This window comes from Phalacrocorax carbo, chromosome 2, assembly GCF_963921805.1.
Source record: "Phalacrocorax carbo chromosome 2, bPhaCar2.1, whole genome shotgun sequence".
Lineage (NCBI taxonomy): Eukaryota > Metazoa > Chordata > Aves > Suliformes > Phalacrocoracidae > Phalacrocorax > Phalacrocorax carbo.
In genome coordinates, this window is record NC_087514.1 from 139536738 (window position 1) to 139564339 (window position 27602).

Consider the following 27602-nt stretch of genomic DNA (forward strand, 5'->3'; position numbering starts at 1 on the left):
GTAGCTAAAGGGAGAGGGAAAACGGCCCTTAGGGGAGCGGAAATACGGGGTAATTTAGGGGGAAAAAGGATTAAATGACAAAATATACACTGGATAGGGCTGGAAGGGGCCGGGCGGGGAGGCCGGCTGGCGGCTGAGCCCCGGGGAAGTCCCGGCTTCCCCGGGGCTTAGCCCCCCCCCGCCGGCCTCCCTGCCGCGGCGACACCCGCCGCGCTATGTCACCCACCGGCCCGACCGCCCGGTGCCGCCACCGCCGCTCACCGACCGCCGCCTCCGCTTCCGGATCGCGTCAGGCGAAGGAGGAAGTCCCGCCCCGGCGCTCCCCGTCCTCCCCCGTTGCCACGGGTAGCAGCGCCCCTCCCCTCCGCAAAGGGCGGGAAATCGATGCCGACATGGGGGACATCCATGAGGGTCCGCGGCACCGCATCGCCACCGCTCACCTGGCGCGCTACATCGGGCAGCCCGTCTGCTTCGTGGGCCGCGTCGAGAAGGTCCGTGATCTGCCCGGCGGTCGGTTATTGCCCTTTGGGCCGCGCCGCGGGGGTTTCGGGGCGGGGGAGTGGGGGGAGTGGCTGCCCTGTCGCCAAGGGTAGGGCTGTGAGGGGACCCTGCGTGAGGGGACCCTGCGTGAGGGGACCCTGCGTGAGGGGGCCCTGTCGCCTTGCGGCCTGGCCTGAGGGAAGCTGGCGGCTCCAGTCAGCGCGGGGCAGGGCGGGAGGCGCCCGTAACGCTCGGATCCCGCCGAGGAAGGCCCGCTGCGCAGTTGTGGTGCAGGCGGCCAAACCTGCAAGGCCCACGGCCGGCTTCTGAGCGCACAAGCTGAACATCTTTTGTAGATTCATCCTACTGGGAAGCTTTTTGTGCTTTCGGATGGAGAAGGAAAACATACGACTGTGGAGCTGAGCGAACCTGTAAGTTAAGGAGTACTTTAGAAATACTTGACGTTGCCTCTTGTGGACACCGGAGGTTTTGTCCCTTCTGAAACCTGTGCATGCCTTGCATGTATTGAACTTTTTAGCGAGGAACAAAAAAAATCCCTTCTTTCTCCCTTTTCCACCTATGTTTCTTACATCTTCCAGCTAACTCGCAGTCTTCATGAACTGCCTTGGTCTTTGTCAATTTTCAACTGGTGGTAAGACAGAGAAATCATTCCTTGTCAGACACATCCCTGTCTGGCTACTTTGTCTTACTCTGTTGTTTCCAGTGTAATATATTCCTCAACATGCATTAGCTTTATTTTGACTTTTTCATCCTTTTTTCTTATTGTCTTTATCTTTGTACACCTAACAGTGTGTTTGGTGAAGATAATCCAAAAAACCCAAGGATATGGTACTGTCAAGCATTTTTTGAGTTGACATTTTTATATCCTCTTAGAACACTTGTCATAGCATTCCTGTAAACTTCATAGTTATCTTGAAGCATTGTTTTATTAAAAAATTTAAACTCAAAATTTTTTTAATCGAAAAAAAATTTTAAAAGTTAAGCAATTAATGCAATGGGTATAAGATATGCTTATAACTACTGCACAAAAATATTGCTTCCTTTGATATCACATACCACTAAAAGAATAAAACCTTGGCATTCTCCTCTGTCTTTAGGTATTTTTTTCCTTTAGCAAATGTTATTTTTGTTGTGATGGCAAGTGCTGTAGCTTAACTGAGCATGAGTGCAGCCTTCATATCATTTTCTCTGAATTAATTTATAAACTCTGAGAAATCTCACCATTTCCATGTGAAATAATTGCACATGGTAGTCTCTGACTTTAAAGACAGGAGTCTCTCCTTGTTGATGGAAAATTATGTTAGATCTCACAAAGAGTTTTGTCTTATAAATGTGAATCTTGCTGACTTCAAAGTGCAAGAAAATGTCTGTCCTGCAAGTTCTGCCTGTCTCTTAACTCTTTCTTGAGTTCATGAAAAGGTTTTCTGCCTTGAGTTGTTAAAACTTCAGATGTCAGCATCTGACCAATGATTCCACAGCTTTCCATAACAGATTAAGTCGTTGAATTTCATAAATGCATAACTGCAGTGTTGGGCACTTCGCAGTCTGTGTTCCACTGCGGTAGGAGAAACTGGTGTGCGCAGAAAAAACATGCCAGGTTTGTCTCTTTGGTTTGCTTAAGGTCAATGGAGGAACTTCTAGATTTGCTAACCAAAATGCTTTCCAACTTTTTTCCCCTTTAACAGATTCCTTTTTTTGCCTGTGTGTAGTTCCTCCTTTCAACAGAGAAACCCAACATTACTGGGGGGGGAGTCTATTCCTGTGTTCCAGGAGGCGTACTAAAAGTTAAAAAGAGTTAGATATTGGAAGAACATTACTGAAATAGTACTGCACTGTTAAAGTTAGTATCTTAAAAAATAAAGAAGGCGTGTTCATGCTCAAGTTATATGATTATGGAGTAAGATAAATTTTAGCCTTTTTTTTTTCTCCTGTGTTCAACCAAAGGCAACGTCTTTGTATTCTGAACACTATTGCTGACAGATTACTTAAGAAATTTTTCCCAGCTGTACCTCCTGAATCTGGAATACTGTGACTGCTCTCTGGTGCATGTGATACCTCCTTAGCTCTTAGAGAGTTCTAGAATTTGTTCAGGTTTGAATGCAATGCATTAAAATCTGGATTCTTCTGCTCTCTGTGTCCTAGATTTATCTCTGTTCAGTGATTAAATTACACAGTTTTATATACTTATAAACTGGTATCTTTCCTCTGATGCTTCTTTCTATATTTTTTTGTGTCGGTACTGAATTGGCTGTTACAAAAACTGTAGATCTGCAAGTGGCTCAAGGCTTTTGTGGTATTTTTTGGGAGGGGGGCAGGGCTGTACAGTAGTACTGGATTGTTTGACATGGTTTGTTCTTGACAGATTCTGTTCCATCAGTTGTGGAGGGTTCGAGGCTGAAGTGCCATGCAGTAGAGACAGCAGCCAATTTAGTGATACTGATTTCATATTGGGGTGTTTTCTAGCTAGATGAAGAGATCTCAGGTGTTGTTGAAGTAGTGGGAAGAGTAACAAATCAAGCAACCATCATGTGCACGTCATATGTCCAGTTCAGAGAAGATAAAAGTCCATTTGGTAAGTAAGAATATACATTATGACAAATTCATTTTGAGTTCTGAACTCTTCTTCACTATGTAAAAAGGGAAACCCTGGTTATCTTTTCTTATGGACAAGGTCCTTCCTCAAGCCGCCAGATATGGAGTAGAATGTGGAAAAGAGCATCATGGGAAAAAATCTGTACGAAATAACACTGTTTCACTGCCAAACTGTGGGGACTGACTTGAAGCTGGAGCCAATCTAGATGATCTGCTTCGATGGTCTAGGTGTTCTCCCACTCCTGACCATGTGGTTCTTGCCTCGCACGGCACCTTGTGTGGCTGTGCAGCTAGCAGGCCTAAAAATAACCCTCCAGAAAGCAAGCAATGAGAGCGTGGCTGTCTTGGGAAGACTGGGGAGGATGAGGGAGACTGGGAACACGCTTTGAAACAAGCAGTGCTTTAATGCTGTCATTCGCTTGTGGGGAATTTAACTGATGCATTCTTTGCCCTCTTTCAGATCTGGAACTCTACAATGAAGCACTAAAAATTATTCATGAATTCCCTGAATACTACCCGTTCGGTACTGGGAGGAACAATTGATTTGCCTTAGCACGTATTTAGAGCTTCAGAGGGGCAGCAGTAGTGTCGCTTTCTTGCTTGACAGCATGGTGACAGTTGCATTTATTTCTAACAAGTATACTGAAAAGATGCTGTCATGTGTGCCATGTATTGCCAGTCAAGAATATTTTATTTGGAAACGTATTTATTCAGCAAGAAGGAGATCACTTCTATGGATATCTCACTGTCTGTATATATTTAACCCTTTTGCATCCACGAGGCGTGTTCTTTGGCAGGACTGGACTTGCTAGGCGCTCAAGTTTTGTAGGTATCTTTTGGTTGTTGGTAGAGGTTCTGGGATGCTTTACAGGAAACCTGTACTGAAGACATTTGGTGGGGTTTTATTGTAAAGATTTTTTTATTTAATTTGCTTTGACACAAATTTGTTGGACATGGGATGTTTTGCATCTTGAAAATGGTCTCTTCTCCAATAAAAGAGTGACTACATCTAACTTGGTGTCGGTACAACATGTTAGAGTGCTGTTTTCAGTGATATATGGTGACTCCTGCTCTGTTTTACCTGACTAGGGTAATTTTAACAAAGCGCAGTACAAGGTACTTACAAGGTACTTGCCTTTTGCACTGATGGTGAACACTTGGAAGATGTCTAGTTAGGCTTGGGGATTTCAGGCGCCGTTGACCTCCCATCACAACCGTCATTCTTGGTGGGAGTCTAAGCAGAAGTGCCAGGATTCAGCCAGCTTTTAATGACTTTAACCATGTAAACTTCCACACCGGTCCCAATTGTGTCACTATCCAGGTTACTTACAGCACATAGCAGAATTCTTATATCTCCTAGGGTAACACAATCAAAGTAAAATCTAACTTGGGAAATACTCTCTGTGAATTACTAAATGAAATATTTGAAAGGATTTTAAATAAACCTTAGCTCATTCATTAACCTTTCATACAAAGGTTTCAGGTTTAATCGCTAGATCTAGTGCCTTATTAAGACTGTTAGCTTTGTGCTTATAGACATCTTTTTCAGTCAATGAATTTGTTTTAAAGACTTCTTATTTACCAAAGTTAATACAAACTGGGTGGCTGATCAAGTTAACGGGTGAGGTATTCCCCCCCTCCCCCTCTACTTAGAAGGCAGAGAATGACAAAGTTCCTGTCATGGGGAAGGAGGAGGGCTTTTGAAGTAGGAGTCAGTCTCATAGAGCAAACAAGAACACAAGGTCCAAGTGGTATGGTGCTGTGCTCCGTCCTGTAGTGCTATCACTGCTATATTTCAGCGCTCAGTAGAATAAAATGTCATTCTTAATAACTGCAGGCACGTTTTCCTAGCATTTAAGAGTGTTTTGTACTATCCTACTTCAGAAAATGGATATTTTGTGCACATGTATTCTTTAAGATGTTGCCTACAGTTACCAAGACTACCCAGGCCTAATAAAAGCCCACCTCTAGATGGCTGTAGTACTTCTCCCCCCACAGAGACAGTCCCTGGACGGGTGGCCTTGTGCCGCAGTGTTTGAACTGCAGTTTCCCTTTGTCAGTCAAGACTACTCTTCTTCATCCAGGCCTGCAGCGATGATGGGTGGCGAGGCAAGGCAGTGTACCACTGAAAGCTTCCACTGTGTGCTTTTCATTCATCCGCTTATCTATCAACTACCATGTTTTGTGAGGAGTTAGTATGTGATCATGTATATATAATACAGCCCACCCTGGCTGTATGGCTATGCTAACTAGACAGCAATGCAAGGAACTATGAAATACTCTTCATAGTGAAGCAATGCTCAGGTCACATATGCAGTTACCAGGATAGCACTGTGGGAAACTGCCACCTGTTCCAGATTCCCAAGGGAAGTGAATAAGCGTGGGGCCTGCTACCCATCAGTTAGGACTGCTCTAACAAGATGAAGGTGTGAGAAACTGCCAGGCCTCATAGGTAATAAAACAGGAAAAAGTGGCTTCATGGATGTCTGACGAAAGGGGTGTCAGCAGGGCAAGTGTATTGTCAACACCAAAGAGGGACATCACCAAAAGTGGGGCCAGTAATGGAAGGTGCAAATAGCAGCTGGTGGCTTCTTTGGGAGGATGGGAGGGCAGTAACGGGTTGGCACCTGGGAGAGGAGAGGGGGGGGTATGAAGTGAGTGATGGCATCAGGGCTGACTCGGGGAGGTTCCCGTCCTTAGGAGCAGGACAGTGAGCGGGCCGCTACCGCCACACTTGGGACTGACTGCTGAGGGCTGGCACCTGTTTCCCTGCCCCCGCTAAGGGAATGTTTGGAGCTCCCTAACACGGGCATGGGGGCACGGGCAGGATAAACTTTGCCTTCTCCTGTAACACCTGGCATAGCTGGCAAGATCCTGATCAAAGTAAGCATAACTGGAAAAAACAAATCTGGTACAGAAGGGGTGTCTGCCAGAGGCACAGAAGAAGCCCAGACTGGGCAATATAGCTGTAGGAAAGGTGGAGAGATGATTGAGCAGGTCCCAGACCTGGCTGCCTTGGCTGCAGCAGAGGTCAGGCTTTAGCAGATGCTGGGTACTAAGCACTTAAAAAATGAGGCAGCTTAAGGCTGCCTGTCTTGTCACAGGGGCTGCTAGGTGGCCCAGTCTTCATGAATTTTTGAAGTCAGAGAGCTATGTTTTGAGAAACAATTCTTAAACCATCAGTCTATTTTACCTGTCCAGCAGAATAAACTGCAAATAAAAAATTAGGGAACAGCCATGATGGAGATCCTTATTTAGCATGAAAGAGTCTCTGCACTTTGGGAGGGCAACAGCACAGCTGCATCCCACCAGCCCTTGTGTGGAGTCACAAGATTGCCACTGTAACAAGGGCCATGCTGCAACCATGTGTCCTCACTTTCTCCAGCCAAACCTCTCCTTGGCATGTGTGGTGGACACAGAAGTCATCATTTAGTAGTTAAGAGTCACTCCTGCTCAAAGTCCCAGAGCAGTGGGGCAGAAGGACACCCAGCTGGGAGCAGCCCTGCTTGTAGGCCAGCAAACTACTGAGACTTCCCTCTCTGCCCTGACAGCTCACGGTGGGCATGGTTTTATGTCCCATCTGGTTAAGGTACAGAAAGCCATCTGTTGGTCTGAAATGGAGGAACAGACTAAAACTTGTCAAATGCTCCCAGGGAAATTCAGTTCTAGCAGGGATGCTGAGGGAGGGCACCAGAATGCAGCCTTGCAGTGGAACACCGTGCAGGAGCCTCAGGCTGCACACCGGAGGTGGGGGGAAGCCTTGGCAGGTGTGCCTGGCCATCGCTGGACTCCCGGCTGGCCAGGTCACCATCACCAGACCTGCTCTGCTGTCCTTGCTGGGGCGCCGACACGCACACACCCCGTGCTGCGCTCGCATGCAAGCGGCCTGTGCATACGATGAGAAAGTGCTCTTGCTTAGTCAGGGAAGGAAGGCAAGGCTTGAGCAGTAACGAAATGAAAATAAATGCAATCAGCATGAACCATAGTCAGAACATTTCAGCATGCAGGCCCACCTTCATCTAGTTAGCTCTATGAGGGCTGAGCAGATAGCAGAAAAGAGTAGAAGTAACTGCAGCTAACAAAATGTCTGTAGCTATACTCTTGTTAAAAGACAAGAAATCAGCACCCAAAATCACAGCTTTATTAATTTAAAAGCAAAACAACAAAAAAATCTGATCATTAGAAACATACACCTCTTTGTAAGTGTTGCAGATCAGGTCATTAAAGGCCCGAAAGCCTGATTACCAATTACAACAGCCAGAATTGACAGTTACACTGTGCCAGAATATGCACACATTCATAATCCAAAACATTTCAAAGACATGCTGAGTATCAAAGTAAGCATCTAATTTAATGATGTGATAGAATTTGACAGAAACAGGTATAGTCAAGTCAAAAACATTATAAATGAGGTTTCTTTACATAAGAAAATGAGACGATGTAAGTTAGTAGTTGCATTCACCTGGACATGGAATTTATCACAAAAATCTACTAAACACTGACACTTAAAAATCCTCATTTCCATAAAGCAAAAGTTTTATTGCCTGTATTTATATAAATAGGGTATCATACACTAAACCCCACTTTACATTTATAAATGGGAACATTCTGAAGAGCTCTTCAACAGCAAAATGAAGTGTGCAAAAATACTGGAAAGAGAAATAAATATTCTAACAAGAAAAAAGTAACTGCTTTCCCAGGCCTACAAATATCAAGTACCTCTTAGATTTTTAACTTAAAAGAGGCCTTTGTCAATTAGGCAAGAATTTGAGATCAGAATAAATGTAGCAGATGTATTACAACATTAATGCTAAATCAGAAAACACAACCCAAAGTCCCGAATGTGATCATGTACATCTACAGAAAGCATTTCCACATTCTATCTTGCTGCATCTACACTAGAGCACTTAGAACTAGTGGTATATTACAACACGTTCTCTTTTAAAACACCCATTTTCACAGTCCTGGCAGTACAGTACCAGTTTATTGCTAGCATTCCATTTAGTATTTCATAGCACACAAGTGTTAAGTAACTCATATACTGTTTCTACTAGTAAATAAACACACACCAAGTAAACTGATGTTATTACCACATACCTTAAAACAGGTTTGGTTTTTTTTTTTTCCTTAATTTGTGTGAATTTTGTTGCCTACAAAATCAAGGACAACAATACCCATTAGCTCTGAGCACAGTATTAGCAAAATATCATTGACTCTCAAGTCAATAAATAATCTTAATTCCAGCTGGTAACATATCTAGAACTACTTCTGATCAATGACCTGAAATTGTGCAGCCTTTTGGGAGCAGACTGGTGTCTGCTAGTGACCAGAAGCAGGACTGATACAGGTTGTCTCCACACTTCCCAGCATATTTCAGAAGTACAGGGGAATGCTGATTATCCAAGTGTCTTCAAATACGTTTGTAGTCAAAACTCAGCATGTAGTTTAGAACTTAAATATTTCCAAGTCTCTAGTCCTTGAGACTTCAGAACTTCGCAATACTACCTTAAAAATTGATCAATCAGATGAAATCTCCTATAGTTTACCTGCACTCAGGCACATGACTTTTCAGGGAACTCTTCCCTAGGATACAGGCATCGCTAGGAGACAAAACCACCAAGATCTTTAGCATTAAAATTCACAACTGCTAGGTATGTAGATAAATAAAACCTCGAATTGCAAAGATATTGGTTTACCATTAACAAAACTTGGGAACAAAAAGAAATGGATTTTTCTTTAAAATAAAAATCTTTAGCATACAATTAACAGTGGCACTTTGAACGAACTTACAAAGAAACGGTTGTTTGCATACAAGAAAGAGCGATCAGACAATGAAGAGAGGAGTCCACAGCATCGCTCTGCGGTCTTCTGAACACTTGCCAGGTGTTTATTTTGAAAGCCCACTTTCACAGCATATAAACACTGCTTTGTTTGGAAAACAAATAAGAGGGCCAATGAGCATTACCCTGAAAACTTTATTAAAACTTCTTTGAATTTTGGCAAATCCAACAAGTCCACAATTCCAGGAGTGCTTTTGAACTGAACTGCTTCAATCCTCTGAACAAGGACCACATACTACACCCAGAGGCTCATTTCAGGAGTACCTGTTCGTACCAAGCACAGTCACGCATCATTTTACCAATCTGATGCAATTTATTTTTTCCACAGTTTGTAAGTCACAAACAACCTTTGTCTAAAATATATGCTTGGCCTATGATGGACATCCATTAGAGCACCCCACATTTTCAAACAGTATTTATGCCTGGACAGTCTCTGCTGGGATGAGATTCCCCGTTGTATCCAGCTGCATACACTTACAAGAGCAGGCGGAAACCGGGCACTCGCTATGGTCCCTAGATAGCAATAGCAGAAAAAAAATTTTAAAAAGGTAAAATAAAACTAAAGAATTTTGTAAACTCTACATTTAAGTACATGCATGGACATAGTATCTCAGAAAAAGTCAGCATCAGAGTTAAGTTTTGTGTATGTTCTAAACCAACAAAACATTGTAATTATAGATACAGCAAAGGAGGCATGTCCTGCTCAGTGCAGCATACATATGTGAAATAAGAAAGGTTTTCACATCAGCTTACCTGAACCAGCTAAGCATATGCCCAGCATGTCCACCATGCCTACAGTTGTGACACCAAGTAAACCAGTTGTTGAACTGGGCTAACTTCTTGTCTTTGCTAAGATCCACTTTTTCATCTGACTTGGATCCTCCTGTGCAGAGGCAAACCCACCCCCACAAATATGCTTGTAAATCATTATGCTTCTTTTACATTTCAGTCCCAGTAACACTGTTATAATAATTTTGAAATTAGGAACGTCATGTGAAGAAGCGGCCTAATTCTAAAGGAGAAGTCAGTAAAATTATTAGGACCCGGCGGAATGCCAAAACAAGAATTATATTGCTGAGCTGCTGTTTCACATCTCATGGACATGCTAAACTTGCCTATTAAACAAATTTTACAGACAGAATCTCTTTCAACAGTGATTTATGTTCCAGAGATCATGTTCCAGTGAAGTATGGCCCTGTTTTACTGCACATGAAGTGTTCTGCTTTAGAAAAATCAACAAAATCTAAGTTACCAATTGGAACAATTACAATATAGAAGTCGCAACACAGATCAGTGAAAAGAATGAGAAGAGATATATAAATAGGTGACAACTGCACAGCTGCTCAAGGCTCTGTAACAAGACTGACCTAAAAATATGGACAAAATCAGTTTCACTTAGACCTCGTATAATGCTGAGCCCAAGACATTTAGAACCAAAAGATTCTAGTCATGGTATTTCTTAGCTGTGACAGCATGACCCATACATTCTTTCATACTTAGTGACAGAAAGCATACCACATTAAATTTAGTCTCTCTTCCTCTTCCAGCTAAAAATAAATGAATTTACATTCCAAGATTCCTGTAGCATCCCTACAATTCATCTCAAGAAAACACACTTCCCATTTCCTACAGTTTTAAAGCTCACAATACTGACCACCACAATACTTGAATCTTTTCATCTAACCACAGAATTTCACTGACAATCTCACTGGGAAAACTGTCAGAACCAAGTAACTGTGCATACTGTCTGTCACCAAAGAATTGAGACATAGGTTTCATCATAAAATCAGAGGGAATGTAAACAAGTTTTCAATTATGGTCTTCATCCCTCAAAATGACAAGTATGAATATTTACAGTATGAGTACAAATAGCAAGAAAAAAGTACAACAGAAGATCTTCCAACAGGAACTGCTAGTTAGGCCCCTAACAAGTACTCTAGCTGAATAACTAAAACCCTCTGTGTCATACCTGGACAGCTGGAAACTGGTGTTCCCATATTTATCAAGCAAAGTGCACAGCGAGGAAGGGGTTTACGGCAACCCGGACAGCTTGTAACTTTTGACTTAGTTGGTGAACCACTAACTCCATATTGGCTAAAACCTCGTCCCTGATGAGGAATAGCTGAACAGCTGTACGAGATTGATTTTCCACAGAAATTGCAACTCACAAACACCTAGAGAGAAAAAAAGCCCATTAATTTTTCAGTTTGGTTCCACTTTTGCTACACCTATGAGCGAATTTGCATTGAAGCTAGCAAACACTTATTTACCAGATATTCTAGAGAGTGCCCTGGCAAGTCAAGGCTGCTTGTGAAGGAGTTCCTAACATCTTGGCTTACAGACGTGGTACACAGTCCTGAGAAGTAGGCCTTAGTGATGCTCACTTGCCTCAAAAGCACATGAAAATACGCACAATCGCTAATACTTGGAAGGGTGTTATTTAAGATAATATAAAGCTATACCTGCAGTTAAGAAAGACATTAAGCTTACTCTACTTACTGTATAATTAAACCTGGCCTCTCCCTCCTTATTGTCAGGTGACCCGTCCTAGGAAAATCCTCATGTGGACCCTCTAATAATCTGCATCTGTGTAACTTATGCCACAAGTTGTGACTTGACACCAAGGTGCACCTATTTTAAACTCTTTAGGGGCTGTTTATGTGAATCACATATGGAAGGAGCAGTAAACTCAACACCCTTCCACTCCAAGCAGTAGGGATGCAGCATTCCTTAAACAGCTGTGATGGATACATGAATTCAAAACGAGCCTTCCTCAGGGCCTAAGGCTTGTAATGCACATACTTAGCAGACATGAGAGAGCGGAAGGTGCTGTGGTAAGGCCACATTGGCTAAAAATGCCACCAGATATTAAGCAGATAGCATTTGGACAGGGCGTTAGTTTTTAGTCTAGCTTATGTTCGGAACTGATAACAAAAGTTGCTGCTGTTCATTTTTAGTTTAAAGTACAAGGGCTTCATAATAGCTTTGATATTCACTCCAATTAAAACAGAGCCAATTTTAACTAGTTCTTGGTTCATTCCCTGATTTCAGCATCATCCTCACCCTGATGCTGAATTCAGCTGGATGATACACCTGATTTTGTTTTTCAACATGGGAGGAAAAAAAGCCAGTTTCCCCAGAAAAAGTGCTGAAAAGTTACAGTTTCTGAAAGACAACCTGCTATTTGAAAGAAAAAGGTTTAAGAAAGGAAAAAAGAACACAAATAAAATGGTAGGAAACTGATTGCCTAGGTTAGATATGAAGAAATGTAGATATTTTTTTTTTTAACCATATTTCTATATTCTATCAAAACAGTTATCAAGTCCTTTCTAAAAAAATATTTTGGAAAAGAACCCAAACAAAACAAAAACAACAACAACACAAGAAACAAACAAAAAAAAACCACAAAAAACATAGCTACTTTTTCAGGGCAGCCCTAGCTTAAATCTTTCTTTTGCACATGAATGCTCACGAAAGCCAAGGTGCAGCCAGCAACTTTTTTCTACAGAAGTATCATGCCACCCTCCTTTCTGGACTGGTCATACTTCATACAAGAATTACATTTACCTGGGCTAAAGGTTTTGAACTGGGATCCAGCTTACTCCTATGGATATCAAATTCTGCACGTTTATGCCAAAATCTCCAAGCATCTAGAAGATTCCTGTAGTTCTCGATCCAATACTGAACCCTTTCATCCTTAAGTACATCTGATGGAGAACCCTAAAGCAGGCAGGAAAAAACGTCAGACACACTGAAGATACACAATACGTATTATTCACTTTTTCAAAAGACTCTACAAAGCATACTACAAGATCTGAGAAATAATACAGTGGAATTTGTCTAGAAAAAGATTAATTTTCTGTTAAACTGCAATGCAAGTTTGATAAAAATTTCCATCAGTCTGCCTCTCTGGTTGAAAATACTTGTGCTGTCATGTCCTCCTAAAGACTCGTCTCTGTCAGATGAAGGCTTACCAAATTCTGTCACATATCACAGTCTATATCATCGTTATGATTAGATATGCAGTTAAACACAGTGCTGGCAATAGCTGCAACTGTGCAAGGGGCCAAGACAAGTCCATCTTAAAAAAAACCAAACTCAATGCCTACAGACAAACAAAAAACCTTACCTCAGTTCTCTATCCTGGAAGCAAAAAACAACAAACCTGTCAGGAAACACACCAGCAATAAGCAGGGGAATGGGTATTCCCAGTTCAGCTAGTGAAAAGGACTATGTTTTTGCCTCCTTCCCCTACTATCTCATCAAGCTATCTCAACCAGAGAGAGTGAAGACACATTTATAGTTAAGACTGAGTAGTTCAAAAGATTCCACAAAACAGGGACATGTATTATCCCAATTTATCACAGAAAATACTTTGTAGTTCATAAGATTCAGTACTATACTGCTAAAGAAACTATGTTTAGTTCCCCTCTATAAAGATTTACTTCCAAATGAAACACTAACCTGTAGCATGCAGTAGCTTGCGGTCTGGACATCTCCAGTTCTGTCAACGTAACTTTCCATCAAGTCAACTCCATCTTTTGTCAGCCCTGTTAACAGTATTCCCTCCAAATTCCCAGCATCTTTCATTTCATTTGTCAGCTTTTCAATAAACCTGTTCAGCTATGAAAAAAAAATACTTAACTTTTGCTGTCTGTTTATCCCTTCCTAACTCATTTATGTCAGTATATGACAAAACTTTTCACGACTGGAATAGCTTTCTTTAAGAGTCTCGGCTGCTAATAGAGTATGCTGCTTGCTGGATGTTATGCAGAAAAAGTTTTATGGCTATATCCACTATATTGCAAGAATTCAAGGATTTATCAACAAAACTTTAAGCCTCCTGATAGGAAGTGCAAAGAGGGAGGTTACATATTCTTTAAATACTTCAGTGAATTTAAAAAAACATTCCTGCTCTAAAACCAAGCCTTCATTTGAGAGAATGTAAGTATCTGAAAATGAATACTGAGTAAATACAAGTACTCTCCAGTGAAACAGGCATACACATCAATAGCATTGAACAAACTAGCATGTCGTGAATACTAATAAAAAACGCAAAGAAACAAGGAAAAAAAAAAAAAACACAAATCAAGCTGAAGGTACAAACTGAAGACCAGATTATACCAAAACTTGTATCCTACTGTGATGAGAAAACCAGATCACTGATAACTCATTGCATCCACTGTTCACCCCTCCTCCCCAGAGTTTCTTCCACCTCTAAAGCCCAGCTTAACAGTTTGCTTAAACGTGCACCCACAAACTTACCTGAGCATCATTGAGGAACTTGCAAGCAAATGCCACTCTGTCTCGTACAGCAACATTATTCTCATACTTTGGAGAGAGAAAATGGGAATGCTACCATCACATGCAAGTTTCCACTTTTTCAATACATTGTAAATTTGCACTACTGTATAACCAATTCTAGGAAATTGATTATGTACAAAGAAAACATCACCTCTGAAGAAAGCTAACACTAAATACCAAGTTAATAATTTATACTCAGATACAGGTATCGGAGCAAGACTGCGACTAGTAGAACAATCTACTCAAATGTCAGCAAAGCCTGGTACAACACATCTGACATGGTGTATGAAGCTCCAGAAAAAGAAACTTTGCAGGTCATGTAGAGCTGGGCTCAGTGCTTCTACCACATATAGCCAGGAGTCTCACCAAGTCACAGGAGGAAGAGAACCAAACAAACTTTCATTTACCATGTTTACAAAATAAATAGCCTAACCACTCAATTCCTTCCTAAAATCACAACTAATGAGCAAACCAAAAAACCAACCAAAAACCTAACTCCAAACACCCAGAACACGGGATTTCTCACAAGTATATTGACACTCAAGGTGCAGCAGTGCAATAATATTTACTTTCTGCTTTTTAACCCTTTTACTAGATGCAACACTAAAGGAAAAAATAACTTGAGTAGATTAATTCTGGTACTCAGCTGTGCTCACATTTTTCCCTCCTGATGCTCTCAGAATAAAAATTGTGATTGACGCTGCCAAAACAAGATGTGCTTGGCAAAATCTTTTCCATACAAACTCCAACAGGTCTCACTGAAGTAAAAATTAAAATAAAAAAAAACCACCTTATGATCTGTCAGTTTCCAATTCAACAATAAAAAGAAACTAGAAAATTACTACCTAACGTCCAGAGAACATTTTTTCTTGAAGAGAGAGAAAAAGACTCAGATTTCTCTCCTCTGGGATCCTTACTTTTTTTTTTTTTTTCAATACCCTAAAAGCATCACATTATAACAACTTTGTTTTAAAAAGAATTAGGCCAATTACCCTGTTGCATTACAGGAGTCCTTCTTCAGGCTAAATAATGCCTACTGAATCAACTATTTCTGTTGTTCTCTCACCAAGGATCAAGTATGTTACTCCTCCAAACACTCAATGCATCTCATAATTAAAGATTTAGTTTGCTCTTCACATGGCAATTTTGTACCAATTTCAGACGATATGAAACTATTCTGTTTACTGTTTCAACACAATGAAATTATGTTAACAAGTAAAGAAGGAAAAATAAAATACAATTCAATGCAAATATAGCTTGATGAAAGTTCTGCAAGCTCCCTTGCACTCTTTTGTGATTTCCATTACTGACCTCTCTCCCCTTTTTCCCCCGCTTAAATAATTTTGATAATGTATTCCTAGTGGTTTAATAACTCCATGCTAAAAACAATTTCTCTAAAAAAAAGTGTGAACTATATTGGATATTTTGGCTGTTTATGCATGTTTCGTTCACTAATGTAACATTTACTAATATGAGGTGTCTGTTTAGCAGAAAAAAATGTAATCATCTGCCAGCATCAGGAGAAAATAATACAGTCTAATCTGATTAATTCATGTAGTATATAGCACTTTTCCAATGTGTGTATGTATATCTATGCACCTATTGCTTAAAGGAATTTTAACGTAACAGAAATTTACTCACCAAAACCCCATCATATGAACCAGACTCACTTGTCAGGAAAGCAAACATAGCACACAAGTAGGGATTGTTCAGTTGCAGTCTTAGAGTACTGCACATTTCTCTCCAAAGTGAGTTCTTCTCATCTGTGTAGCCTGATAGAGCCATTGCTACTACATTAAGGTTCAGATCACCTGATTTATTAAAAATAATCAGTGAAACAATATTCAGGTTAAGGACATAAAAAAACCCCAACTAAAACGGTAACTGAAAGCATCAGTTTGAAACGTTTTGTCAGGATGCAAGACAAAATGCAGTAGAATTAACACTAGCTAAAACAATTGTGCATACGCTAGCATTTATTAGTTTCTGCTATAAATGCCTCTGTTCAGGTAAGTTAACAGCCCTGAAAGTCACAAGCCCACGCACATGACAGCCTGAGTTATACCTGAAGCAGCATCATACTGGTTCTGGTATTTTGACATAGTTTTGAACTGCTAGATATGCTCCTATCACTACCATAAAAGATCATCATTACATAGTTCATATCTACAAGAAGTGAAAAGATAAGATGGTCTATATAGCCATCACTTAACACAGCTAGCTGTTGCATATAGCAGGTTCAAGTTAACAAGTTTCCTAAAAACATTAAACCTATTTCATCTAAGTATTAATTCTGTCACAAAGGTCAATTTTATTTTTGAATTTGAAGATAGCGTGTCTCTGCTCTGAATCTTCCCCATGGAAAGCACACACACACTTCTCCCCACCAAGAACTGGCAATATTAAAAATAAAAGAACCTTAACAGCTCCCTCCATGTCTTACCTACCCACTTTAGTGGCAAGACAGTCTTTAGATTTAGTAAGAAAACACAGACAGAAATTGGAGTTGTAGGAGGAATACTGGCAAGAAAACAGGGGAAAAAACCCTCCATTTCCTGGCTCCAGTGTCTTAACTTTTCCCTCATACATTGCAACTCTTACCAAATATAAGTCCAAAACAAATGTTTTCTGCAGACCCTGAATATTACATTTCAGTTATTCCACAGCCATCGTACTGGCGGAGAGCTGCATACAGCCTGATGGAAGCAGATATACATGACATCTAGCCAAGACGAAATTACATTAAAATAAAAGAATCCCACTGGTTCTGAGTCTAACACTTTCTGGGGAATTTATCAGTAGGAAATTCTGAAACATACAAACTATTTTAATGAGACAGTAAGGCACATGATAGTCTGAGGAGCAAAAGATCAAGATTTCCCAGATTCTCAGACTCCCATACAACCACTTAAAGTAACTATTTTATAAGACAACGGGCATCTTTTACATACTATCTTACATAATTCTGTTTACAGAAAAAAAAAAAATCTACAAAGGTGATACAATGCCACAATAGAAGATATAAATACAATACACACCTTTTCCCGAGGAAGCCCCTTTATTTAGAATTTGTATTGCTCGTCGTATGTCCAAGTTGAAAAGTGCTACAGCAGCAGCTCGCTCCCAGTCTCCTTCCTGTTCCAAGGAATTTAAAAAAGGTTCCACATCTAAGTCCGTTCCCTTCTTTATCCACCCACAGAGCTGCAAAGCCAAGGATCTCTCCTCACTCAGATACTGAATAATATCTGCCTGTCTATCAGATCCACTCCTGCTGTGCCTGAGGTTCTCTGTTGTTCCTAGAAATGGGAAATAAGTTAAATTACGCTCAAATCACAATTGATTTCAGGCACAAAGCACAGTACAAAAGCTAAGTATCATATTTTAGTACTGTCCTGGTTTCAGCTGGGATAGAGTTAATTGTCTTCCTAGTAGCTGGTGTAGTGCTGTGGTTTGGATTTAGTATGAGAATAATGTTGCTAACACACTGATGTTTTAGCTGTTGCTGAGCAGTGCTTACACTAGTCAAGGACTTTCAGCTTCTCATACTGCCCTGACAGCGAGAAGCTGGGAGGGGGCACAGCCAGGACAGCTGACTCCAACTGCCCAAAGGGATATTCCATACTATATGATGTCATGCTCAGTATATAAACTGGGGGGAGTCGGCTGGGGGGCAGCGATCGCTGCTCAGGAACTGGCTGGGCATTGGTCGGCAAGTGACGAGCAACTGCATCGTGTATCACTTATTTAGTACATGATTTTTATTCTTTCCCCTTCCTTTTCTGTCCTATTAAACTGCCTTTATCCCAACCCATGAATTTTAAGGTTGATTTTTTTCCTGATTCTCTCCCCCATCCCATCAGGGGAGAAAGTGAGCGAACAGCTGTGTAGTGTTTAGCTGTGTGCCCAGTGAAACCACAAGTACATTAAATTAACATCACTAAAAACTCCATGGTAAGGAGCAGCATACACAGAATTATTTTTATCTGCTAAATATCATGCATCTAAATTTGACACTTATTTCCCACTAAGTTGTTTTTCTTTCCTCTACCTCTGATGATTTTGGAGGTTCTCGTTACAGTTGACAGGAGTTATCAGGCTGTTCAATTTTAAAATACATAATACACAGTCAAGCACCTGCTCTACCGGTTCTCCTCTTCTCAGCAGGCATCAACACGCTAACTTTCCCAGCACTGAAGAGTTATTTTGTACTCCAAGGAGCATAAATATTAATAAGGCACATAATGAATAGAGAAGGAAAGATTCAAATAATAGATTAGACTAATAAAAACTTCACTGAGCATGAGAGGCATAATGTGATGCACCAACGTGATTACCGCTTCAGAACAAGACAGCTTATTTAAACATAGTTATACAAATGTACTTAGCACATTACCAGTGGCTACAGTAAAGTCAGCTCCATAGAACTACACCCCTATGTGGAACTTTGAAAAATTGAATAGTTATGTGGGGAGCAAGAATTTGCAGCACCTTAGTCAAAACCCAAACGTTTGAAATAGCCCAGCTGAAGATCTACCTCTGAGGATACTTCGCTTTTATGATTACTGATTTCCCAAGAACACTGAAAATTTTGGAAATTACTGTAATATAAACTGTTAACTTACTTATACTAAAACACAGAGATACTTTGTTTCTTTATTTTTTAAATAGCCTCTTTCAACAATTTTTAAAGACAAACCCATAAGCACATCATTCTGTAAACATACTACAACAGAACTTATCAAAGTTGGAACGTTCTTACCCAAAGATGACTTCACAATTGATTTAATGCCAGCATAAACTAAGGGACCTTTGTTTCCTGTAAGTTTTTGATCCATATCTTCAGTATACTGCTTCATAAGTATTTTCATGTATAGGAAGCTTAATTTTTCCTGAGTGTTTTGAGAAACTATTTTCTTTTAAAGACACATCCTATTAACATATGCAAAGTATTTACAGGATGTTGCATTATGTATAAAGATTTTCATGCATTTCATATAACTGGTTACATATAAAGGTACATCACGTCTTTAGAATATAAACGACAGTAAAATAAAGGATATAATGCAGAGTGTACCAAAGCGATTTCAGCTGAGGATCTTCATTCCCAGCTAGGAGGTGATTTCTCCAAACTTGTTCAGTATCAAGACCATACCTTGACAGAGCTCTGAGCCGCATTTTGGTCGCTATGTCTTTTTCCAAGGAACTAGCCTTTCCTTCTTCTGTACACTCATACAAATGACGTCCACAAGCCCACATTAGGGATGTCACTGGACTCCACGCAAGAGAAATTCTTTCAAAAACTGTGAAGTCAGACATAGTCCTGTTGGGAGTCACTACTACCATTCGATTTTGACTTGTGGGATGCCAGGCAAATGAAGCAATGTAGTTTTCACATGGTTGGACACTTCTTTCAATTATTGTTGGCTCAGTTTCATCTCCAATAGGGGTGGGAGTATGCTGCATGTCATACAGTCTAATGATGTTACTATCCCTTGTTAAAGTAGCTAACAGTCCCGTTCTTGTTGGACACCACGCAACTTTTGTTAAGGGTTTTGGTTGCTCTGTCAAAGTCAAAACAGGCTTTTCAAACTTCCTTAGATCCCATATGGCAACCTGACCTTCATAGAAGGAAGCTACACGATCGTGGAAATATGGATCAACAGTCACTCCTTGGACAGCCTTGGTGTTTACAAATATTTTTTGGCTGGTGTTCCTCAGATCAAAGATAGCCAGATTTCGATGCATTCCAGCTAAAAGGAGCTTCTGATCCCGTGGAAGCCAACAGAGAGAGAGACAAGCGTCATTCTGTCCTAATTCATACAGTGGCTTTGTTACTACCAGTCCTGCTTCTGGATCTCCTGCTGAAAGTCTTACTTTCTCTGTAGCAACTGCAGTCTCCGGGGCATATTTGCTACTGATATCCCAGATCAATACTGAAAAGTCAGCCCGATGTTTATCTAACCCAGCAGCAAGCCAATTACTATCTAGTGGGTTCCATGCAAGGGTGTTGCATTGCCGTGCATGTTTGGGAACAAACTCTTTGCCTATCAAATCTTTAGATTTTGAGTTGTGATCTTGACCAAGGCTTGTAAGTACCACTCGACCATTGGCCTGTCCAACAGCGAGGAGACATTCAGGATCGTACTTTGGATACCAAGCCACACATTTCATATATGGTGTATCTGAATTTATTGACAATAGTGTAGCTGTAGTTTCTTCTGATAACCGCAAGGACCCTGCCTTGAGTTCTGAACTTACAGCAGAGTCAATGTGATAAAGGCTCAATTCCGAATCGCATACAACAAATCTGTCAACGTGGTGCGGGGCCCAGAGAATATCAGGTTTGGAGCCACTCATGTTTAGGGTAGGTTTACGCACAATTTAAGCCCTTGTAAGAAGATTCAGGTGATATCCATGCACATCGAAACTGTTGAGAAAATAATTTGTAGGAATATTATCAAAACCCAAATTCCTTTGTAATGTGAGATCATCTTTAAAGAAACAGAAATATGGTTCTGAATGACTTTTAGCCCAAGGGTTTAACACACATACATGTCAGGCCACGACCTTAAGCATCCTCTGCCTTACAGCACCTTCCCCACAGCACACTGTGTTTTTGCTAATATGTACCTACAAAGAGCCAACACAGCCACCTGTAAACTGACAACAGGATTTGCTGTGCTTGCAAACTCCACGCCAGTATTAAGGAAGAAGGGATTAACTGGGATGTGATGTGGCACGATATGTGGGTGTGCTGCTGGTAAGGAGCCACTCCTTGAAATATGTAAAAGAAAATTCCTCTGCCTAATTGATGTGCACTAATTGACAAAAACTAGAGTCTGTGTATTTTGTCTGAGGTCTGCTCCATTGCTCAGGAAGGCTAGACCTTTCTGAAGATTTCTATAGAAATACAACCTTCTACTCCTCATCTTATTCTGCCACTCCTAATCCCACCTTCTGCCCCAACGTTACCTTGCCTTCGCTCACATTTGGCCCAGCAGCGTTCATAAACGCGCTTTACTGGTAAATCCCATTTACACTGTCAGTAGCTGCACGCCCAGAGTCACTACCCGTGCCTGAACAGAGGCCCCGCAGACCCTACCAAGCTCTCCTGCAGCGGGAGGAGGGGACACACCAGCTCGGCAAGCACGGGAAGAGAGCCTCACTTGCTTCTCCCGGGCCTCCCCTGCGTGCCCGCCGCCCCCGGGCGCTCCATGGGCCGCAGGGCCCCGGCCGCAGCCCCCCGCCCAGGAGCGAGGAGGCTGCCCTGGCCCGCCGGGGGACCGCGGCAGCGGGACCGGACCGGGGCCGAGTGCAGACGACCGCGACCCTCCCGCCGCCCCTCCCGGCCGCGGCAGCTGCTCACCCGCCCCGCGGGCCCCGCCGAGGGAGGACGGGGGGGAGCGGCGACCCGCCGCCGGCCAGCCCCGTCGTCTGAGGAGGAAGAATGCGAAGCACACAGCGACTTCCGATCGCGAGGGCAGCAGAGAGGGAAAAACGAAGGCACTTCCGGCGCGCGGGGAATGAAAAGCCGCGGCACTTCCGGCGCAGCCGGGCTGCAGGGGAAGGTGAGCGTCAGCACACACAGGGCACCTTCCACCGGACGGAGCCGTACGCTCACTTCCGGCCTCGGGCTGCCCTTCTTTCATTGGTCCGCGGGAGCCCCTCCCCGCCTCAGGGAGCGGTGACGTCACGCGCTCCGCACATCCATCAGACCAGGGCACCGCCCCTGGGCGGGCTGCAGGGTGGGCGTGGGCTGGGCGGCGCGAACCCCGCGGACCCCGCGCTCGGGTTCGGGCGGACCATTAAAGTTGAGATGCGGCTTTTTAAGTGAAAGATACAGGAGTTCGTGTGGTCGCGTGAGCGGGGCTCACCCCTGAGCCAGCGCCAGGGCGGGGGAGGGGCTGGCTGGCACCCGCCCTGGCTTTATTTGCTGAGGTACTCCTGCACATTGCTAAGAGGTTGGTGTTGATAAGCGTGACAGGTGAAAAGGGTAAACGGTGGCAACAGTGCTAATTTTTACACATAAATGGAAGTAATGAGTAAGCAGGAGTTACCAGATGGTATTATATACCTTGGAAAATGCAACAGGTGTGTGCTGAGATGACAAAACCTCTGGATGTCTCTCTTGGTTTGCAGCCCGCTGTTCCCTCTTTGCCTTCCGAGTGGCTTTCCAGAACCCTCCCCGCACAGAAGTGGGATGTGACGTGCCAGTGCGCTGGTAGCAGTAGCTCTCTTAGCTTGGTGTTCAGCCCTTCTTGCATTTAGTCCCTCTAGCCTCTCTCATTCCAAGTTCTCGTCCCTGTTCAAATCCAAGTGTTTTGTGACTGGGTGCAGATTACTTTTTTGCAAAGGCTTACGGTTTGTCCAAAATTCAGTAGATTTGCATAAGAAGGCCAGCAAGTACATCCCTCTCTCACCTTCTTTCTCCTCCCTGAAGCTCTGTACTTTCTAAAGCATACCTTACTGCTTTAAAACACTGAGGATGCAGGTTTTATTCAACCATAGAAAACCACCTGGTTTTCGTTAGCCTCATTCTTGGAAATGACTGGATTGCTTTGACTAAAATTTAGATGTAAAGATATCTGGCACAAATAATTCCAGTTTATGTCTTTAAAGTTAAATAAAGCTATAAATGACAGAAAACCAGAGCCTTAAATAGGAAATATTGGGCAACCTTAACAAAAGGGCGTGGTACCCAGCCTGTCGGTAATTACGCAGAAGTGTTCTGTGCAGGCTCTCTGGTTGTGTTCTTTGTTTCATCCCTATTCTCAAAAGTGCTTTGTGATGGGAACAGGAGTCCTCCTTTGACTTTGTGGGCTCAGAAACACACCCAGGGGAAGAACAGTTGAAGCCTTATTGCCTAGACATATAGGATAAACTCAAAGTCATCTCACTTATGTAAGTAAAAAATACTGAAAAATAGGTATTATTGCAATTGCTCAGATTTATCACGTGGATCATAATTCAATCCTGTCAGTGGAAATTCTGAGTATTTTTCCTTACAATCTATATATCAAAGACAAAATGGAAACGTTTGTCAATTCCTAGAGAGGGATCATTAAGCAAAATATTTTTAAAAAGAGCTCAAAGGAAAGCAAAAAGTTTTGTCAAAAGAAAGAAAAATGATCTGTGACATGATAATGTTCTGAAGGCACAGGAAATTTTGTGTCTCCCCTGGGGTTTGTACCATCTCTTCAGGAATAAGGGAATTAAAAAAAAAAAAAGTTGAAACATCAGTCAAGGGAGGAAGTATTTAATATCTGATATAAGAAAGGCAAAAAATGTCTTAAACAACCTTTTAAGAAGCTGTTGGGAGGCCTAGGAAACTTTTTTATCAGATAACAGGAAATTATTCCAGGCATGTTTTGAAGGCTGCCTGAACATAAAAAAAGCAGCCAAGAAAACTGTACTTAGAATCTCTTGGGGTGGATTATAAAACTTTTTTAGGTAACTTGTAAAAGATAATGATGAAACAAGCCATTTGTAAGCTATAAAGTATCAGAAATGATGATGGACTAAGAAGGGCTGTAAAAGGCAACAAAAGACTTGGTTTGGTATGAAGGAGCATGGTTCAGGATATTTCAATGCAGAATATTGACATAATGTTTAAAAGGAAATGTTTTGTCCAGTTAATGTTTAAGGATTAATACTGAATACGTTTTAAACATTTTTAAATTTTTTATAATCCAACCAAATTATTAGTAGTTATTAAGAGATGTTAATAAATAAAAAAACTTTATTTTTGTCTTTCCCTTTTTGATACGTAAGGACTGGAAGGTCCTTTTGGCCCTGAAGGACCTTGGGGACCTCAGGTAAGTGAAACATAAGGTGTAGAAATGGTCTTACACAGTTTTTTGAGAATTCATTGTGTATTTCATACACATTCTAATTTTGTTGCCAAGTGGTACACATTTGGAGGCAAAAAATAATAGTTTGGTAAAGCCAAGAATTTGCTGCATATCTGGCACGGGGCACAGAGCTGTGTTGGTGCAGTCAGCTGGCCCTCTGTATGTTCTGTGATACTTTTTTCCTTTCACTGAGGACCTGCCAGTTCATTTTCCCTGCTGCTGAAATTTCTGGCAAGCTACTCAAGTAGCCAAAGTGGCAGCTTCCACGGTGTCCCAGGATGACTGTCAAAGTAAAACCTCCAATAGCCGAAGACACTGAAACTGATCAAGCAGCCTCAAAAATGCCGTGATTGTTAAATAACTCTGTGCTGAATCAGAGAAAAATCGAAACAAAGAGTGCCCTTGATAGCAACAGCTTTTGGGTTTTTTTTTAACTTCTGCAGTCTTTTTGGAGGGGAGACAGAAATGTGTAGAGGGTTGCTTACTGTGACAGGGATCTCATAAACTTTGTTGTATGTTGCTAGGTCCATATGTCGACAAAGAGAGGACAGAATTTTACTACTCCACTTAAGTGCAACTGCCTGGACACGAGCATCCCTGGAGTACATGGAACGGTACAGCAAATACGGACTATCACAGATTCACAGAATGGTTGAGGTTGGGAAAGAGAGTAAGAAGCTAAGGAGGATTTACTTGGGTCAGAACATGAGCCTTTAGTTGTAAATTCCATTCTGCATAGTTTAAAGCAATATTACTCAGTTTTCCCTGTAGTGGACAGTGTCATTACTATGATACTATGCAAAATTAGTATTTTTAGCAAAACCGAATTTTTGCTGTCTAAGAATAAGCAACATTTGTTATACTTGCTAATTAAGAAAGAAGAACATTCAGGTTTGGGAGATTTAAGAACTGCCATGAAGGGGATTAACAAGAGAAACAAAGGAGTCAGCATTTCCTTGCATCAATTAAGCTGTTACTGCAATGTTCAATCTGTAAACTTTAAAATGTTAGCTGGTCTTCCAGGTGAAGTCACAACTGACTTCTATTAAACTAATTTTTTAAGGTGGAAGCAGGCCAGATTGAATTACTTTTTTCTTTCAAGTATGTACTAGTTACTTGGATTATTACTTCTGTAATCTCTTTATTTCACACCTTGCGTTAATGCTGCATAATGTCACAGCCTACATTCTGTTTATATTTGACAGACTTCTCATACCAAACAGAACAACTACTGAAAAGTAAAAGCAGACGAATATCCTGTTAAAACACAGGATTGATCCAATAATTTACTGTAAGAGCAAATAGTGGGAATGAATTACTTACTAATGAGCATATAAATCATAGAATTGTTTGGGTTGGAAGGGACCTGTAAACGTCATCTAGCCCAAACCCCAATGAATATATAAAAATGAATAAATGAATATGCCATGCAATAAATAATGTAGCAACTTATATTAATGTATTTATAGACAATTACGTATTAGTAAGTTCCATTATTGCATAAAGAAAAATAAATGCCTCATAAAAGAGTGATGACTTGGAATACTTTTCAAGTTTTTGAGTTTAAGAGACTCTTACATAAGATGTTGGTGATTTTTACATCTCTCAGGCAACCAAAATAATAAGCCTTCTGAGTAAGGAAGGTGACTTTTTAGGTGGCAGAGCATCCTATGCCACTGCATAGGATTGGATAAGAGTGAAAGAACCCCTCAACTTCACTTGTTCCATTAGTATCCATTATTGTTGTTGCTGTCCTTGTCATTCACTGAGATACATAGAAATGTGAGTAAGGGGAACTGAAATAAAGACAACAAGACTTTCAGAGACACATTTATTTCCTTCTGAAGGTAATTATTTCATTTTATTAAATGCAAAACTAATCTGTGAAAGTTTTGAAATTAATCTCTTACCTTATCTTTTTAGGATATCCAGAGTCCTGAAGGAATACCTGGACCAAAGGGATCCCAAGGCTTGGGTGTTCAAGGTCCAAAGGTAACCTGTGAATAAAAACCATGATTTTAAAAGGATAGAGCAAGGGATATATGTGACTGGTGGCAAACATTTTTATACATTTAGAGCTCCTCTTCTTCTAGGGAAACTCATGAAAGAAAAGGTTTGGATCATTATCAATAGTTGACTGTTATTGAGACAACTCCTCTTGAACTATATCATATTGCTTACAAAAATAAGTTGAAGTGTACAGGCTTTACAAAGGGTTATTTAAAGGATCTGAAGATGAAATGTGCTGTATTCTCAGGTTCCTCATTGCTGAGGCTGACCAAAGCACTTTCAAACTAAGAATTTTTTGTTGTCAAGAAGTGGCTACACAACAGATGATGTGATTGCTGCACATGAAAACTTTGGCCATCTTTGCTTTAAGCTGTCAGTGAAGTCAAACATTTTATAAATATTAATCTAAATATAAATTTGGGGGTTTGGGGTTTTTTTTGTTTTGTTTTGTTTTTTCATTTAGGGACAACAAGGTCAGCCTCATCCAAAAGGGGATTGTGGAATTTCAGGAACTGGACTACCGGGAAGTAAAGTCTGTTTTGGAACAGTTACTGTTTTAATCCTTGCTCTGTTTTCTTAGAGTTGTAGGTAATAATTTACTGTGAGAGTAAAGAGGAACATTTCTAAGGCCAGTATTACACGTGTTCCAGAGTGACAGAACAAGACTGACATTAGAATTCTCTGAAAACCCAGAACTGCACTTCAGCAGATCATATTCCCTTGCTGACTCTGTAGTGCTCAGAAGATCCATATATCAGGTACTGGCACTCCCTATCTAAAAGAAAGGAATGAGTGAAATGAGTATTTAGTTTCTCAGGATCAGATAGGAACTAAGGAGTAAAACAGGTTCTTCCAGGCGAGATCCTCCCTCCTTGAAGCATTGTATCTTAGTCTTTTAATATCTTAGTCTTTATCTTCCACCTTCTATTACAAGGGGACATGTTTTGCTCAGACAGTAGCCTCATTTACTGGCTGTGTCCTGATTAAACACTGAATAAGTCACCCAGTATGAAATACTATCGTTATGCATTATCTTGTAGGTACACCAGAGGGCAGGTTTTAGATAGCATAAATATCTTTATAGCTTACATAAATTGAGTTCAGCAACTAAATGATCCTTTCGATACATTTATTGCAACCTGATTTTTAAAAGGCATAGAATCATGCCTTTACTTACACAGTGTATGAATAACAATGGCACTGAATTAAGATATATCTAGTATTAGGAGCAGTGGTTTTTAAAAACTGTATAAAAGACATGTTTCAGATTGCATCCATTAGCTACATCTCCTAGCCAGAAAAAAGATCTACCGTTCTTTATAGTAACTATTGTCATTCCTACTGAGTGAAGAGCATACTGGGGAAAAAATGTGAATTAAGGGCAGTCAGTATTGGCTAATATCATCAACCAAACTGATCCAAAGTCTAAGTTCTTTGACATATTACATTCATGTACTATAGAATAGTTACCATCTTTCATACTTTTATAGATCTGTATCACATT

At 41.1% G+C, this 27602-nt stretch overlaps 3 protein-coding genes across 5 annotated transcripts in view; 1 reads left to right on the forward strand and 2 right to left on the reverse strand.

Annotated features, from left to right (window-relative positions):
- Window positions 1–333, reverse strand: part of UMAD1 (UBAP1-MVB12-associated (UMA) domain containing 1) — an 85695-nt gene extending 85362 nt beyond the window's left edge. The window contains exon 1 of one of the 3 annotated variants that reach the window (XM_064444555.1): window positions 262–333. The gene's annotated coding sequence lies outside the window, so the exon portion shown is untranslated. Of the gene's footprint in view, window positions 1–226 lie in introns of all 3 variants that reach the window. The other 2 variants (XM_064444552.1, XM_064444554.1) reach the window with 2 other exon arrangements.
- On the forward strand, window positions 315–4110 carry RPA3 (replication protein A3). Its single transcript, XM_064444551.1, has 4 exons — window positions 315–491; window positions 837–911; window positions 2965–3073; window positions 3554–4110. Exons 1-4 carry the CDS (start codon window positions 393–395, stop codon window positions 3634–3636), a joined length of 366 nt encoding a protein of 121 aa, XP_064300621.1. The 5' UTR covers window positions 315–392; the 3' UTR covers window positions 3637–4110.
- A 3102-nt stretch (window positions 4111–7212) lies between these two features.
- MIOS (meiosis regulator for oocyte development) lies at window positions 7213–21804 on the reverse strand. Its single transcript, XM_064444558.1, has 11 exons — window positions 21604–21804; window positions 19298–20664; window positions 18997–19095; window positions 17276–17533; window positions 15879–16048; window positions 14199–14264; window positions 13398–13556; window positions 12501–12653; window positions 10903–11107; window positions 9687–9816; window positions 7213–9446 (listed from the first exon to the last, which is right to left on the reverse strand). The coding sequence occupies exons 2-11, from the start codon at window positions 20592–20594 to the stop codon at window positions 9350–9352; spliced, it is 2634 nt and encodes an 877-aa protein (XP_064300628.1). The 5' UTR covers window positions 20595–20664; window positions 21604–21804; the 3' UTR covers window positions 7213–9349.
- Window positions 21805–27602: the final 5798 nt, after the last annotated feature.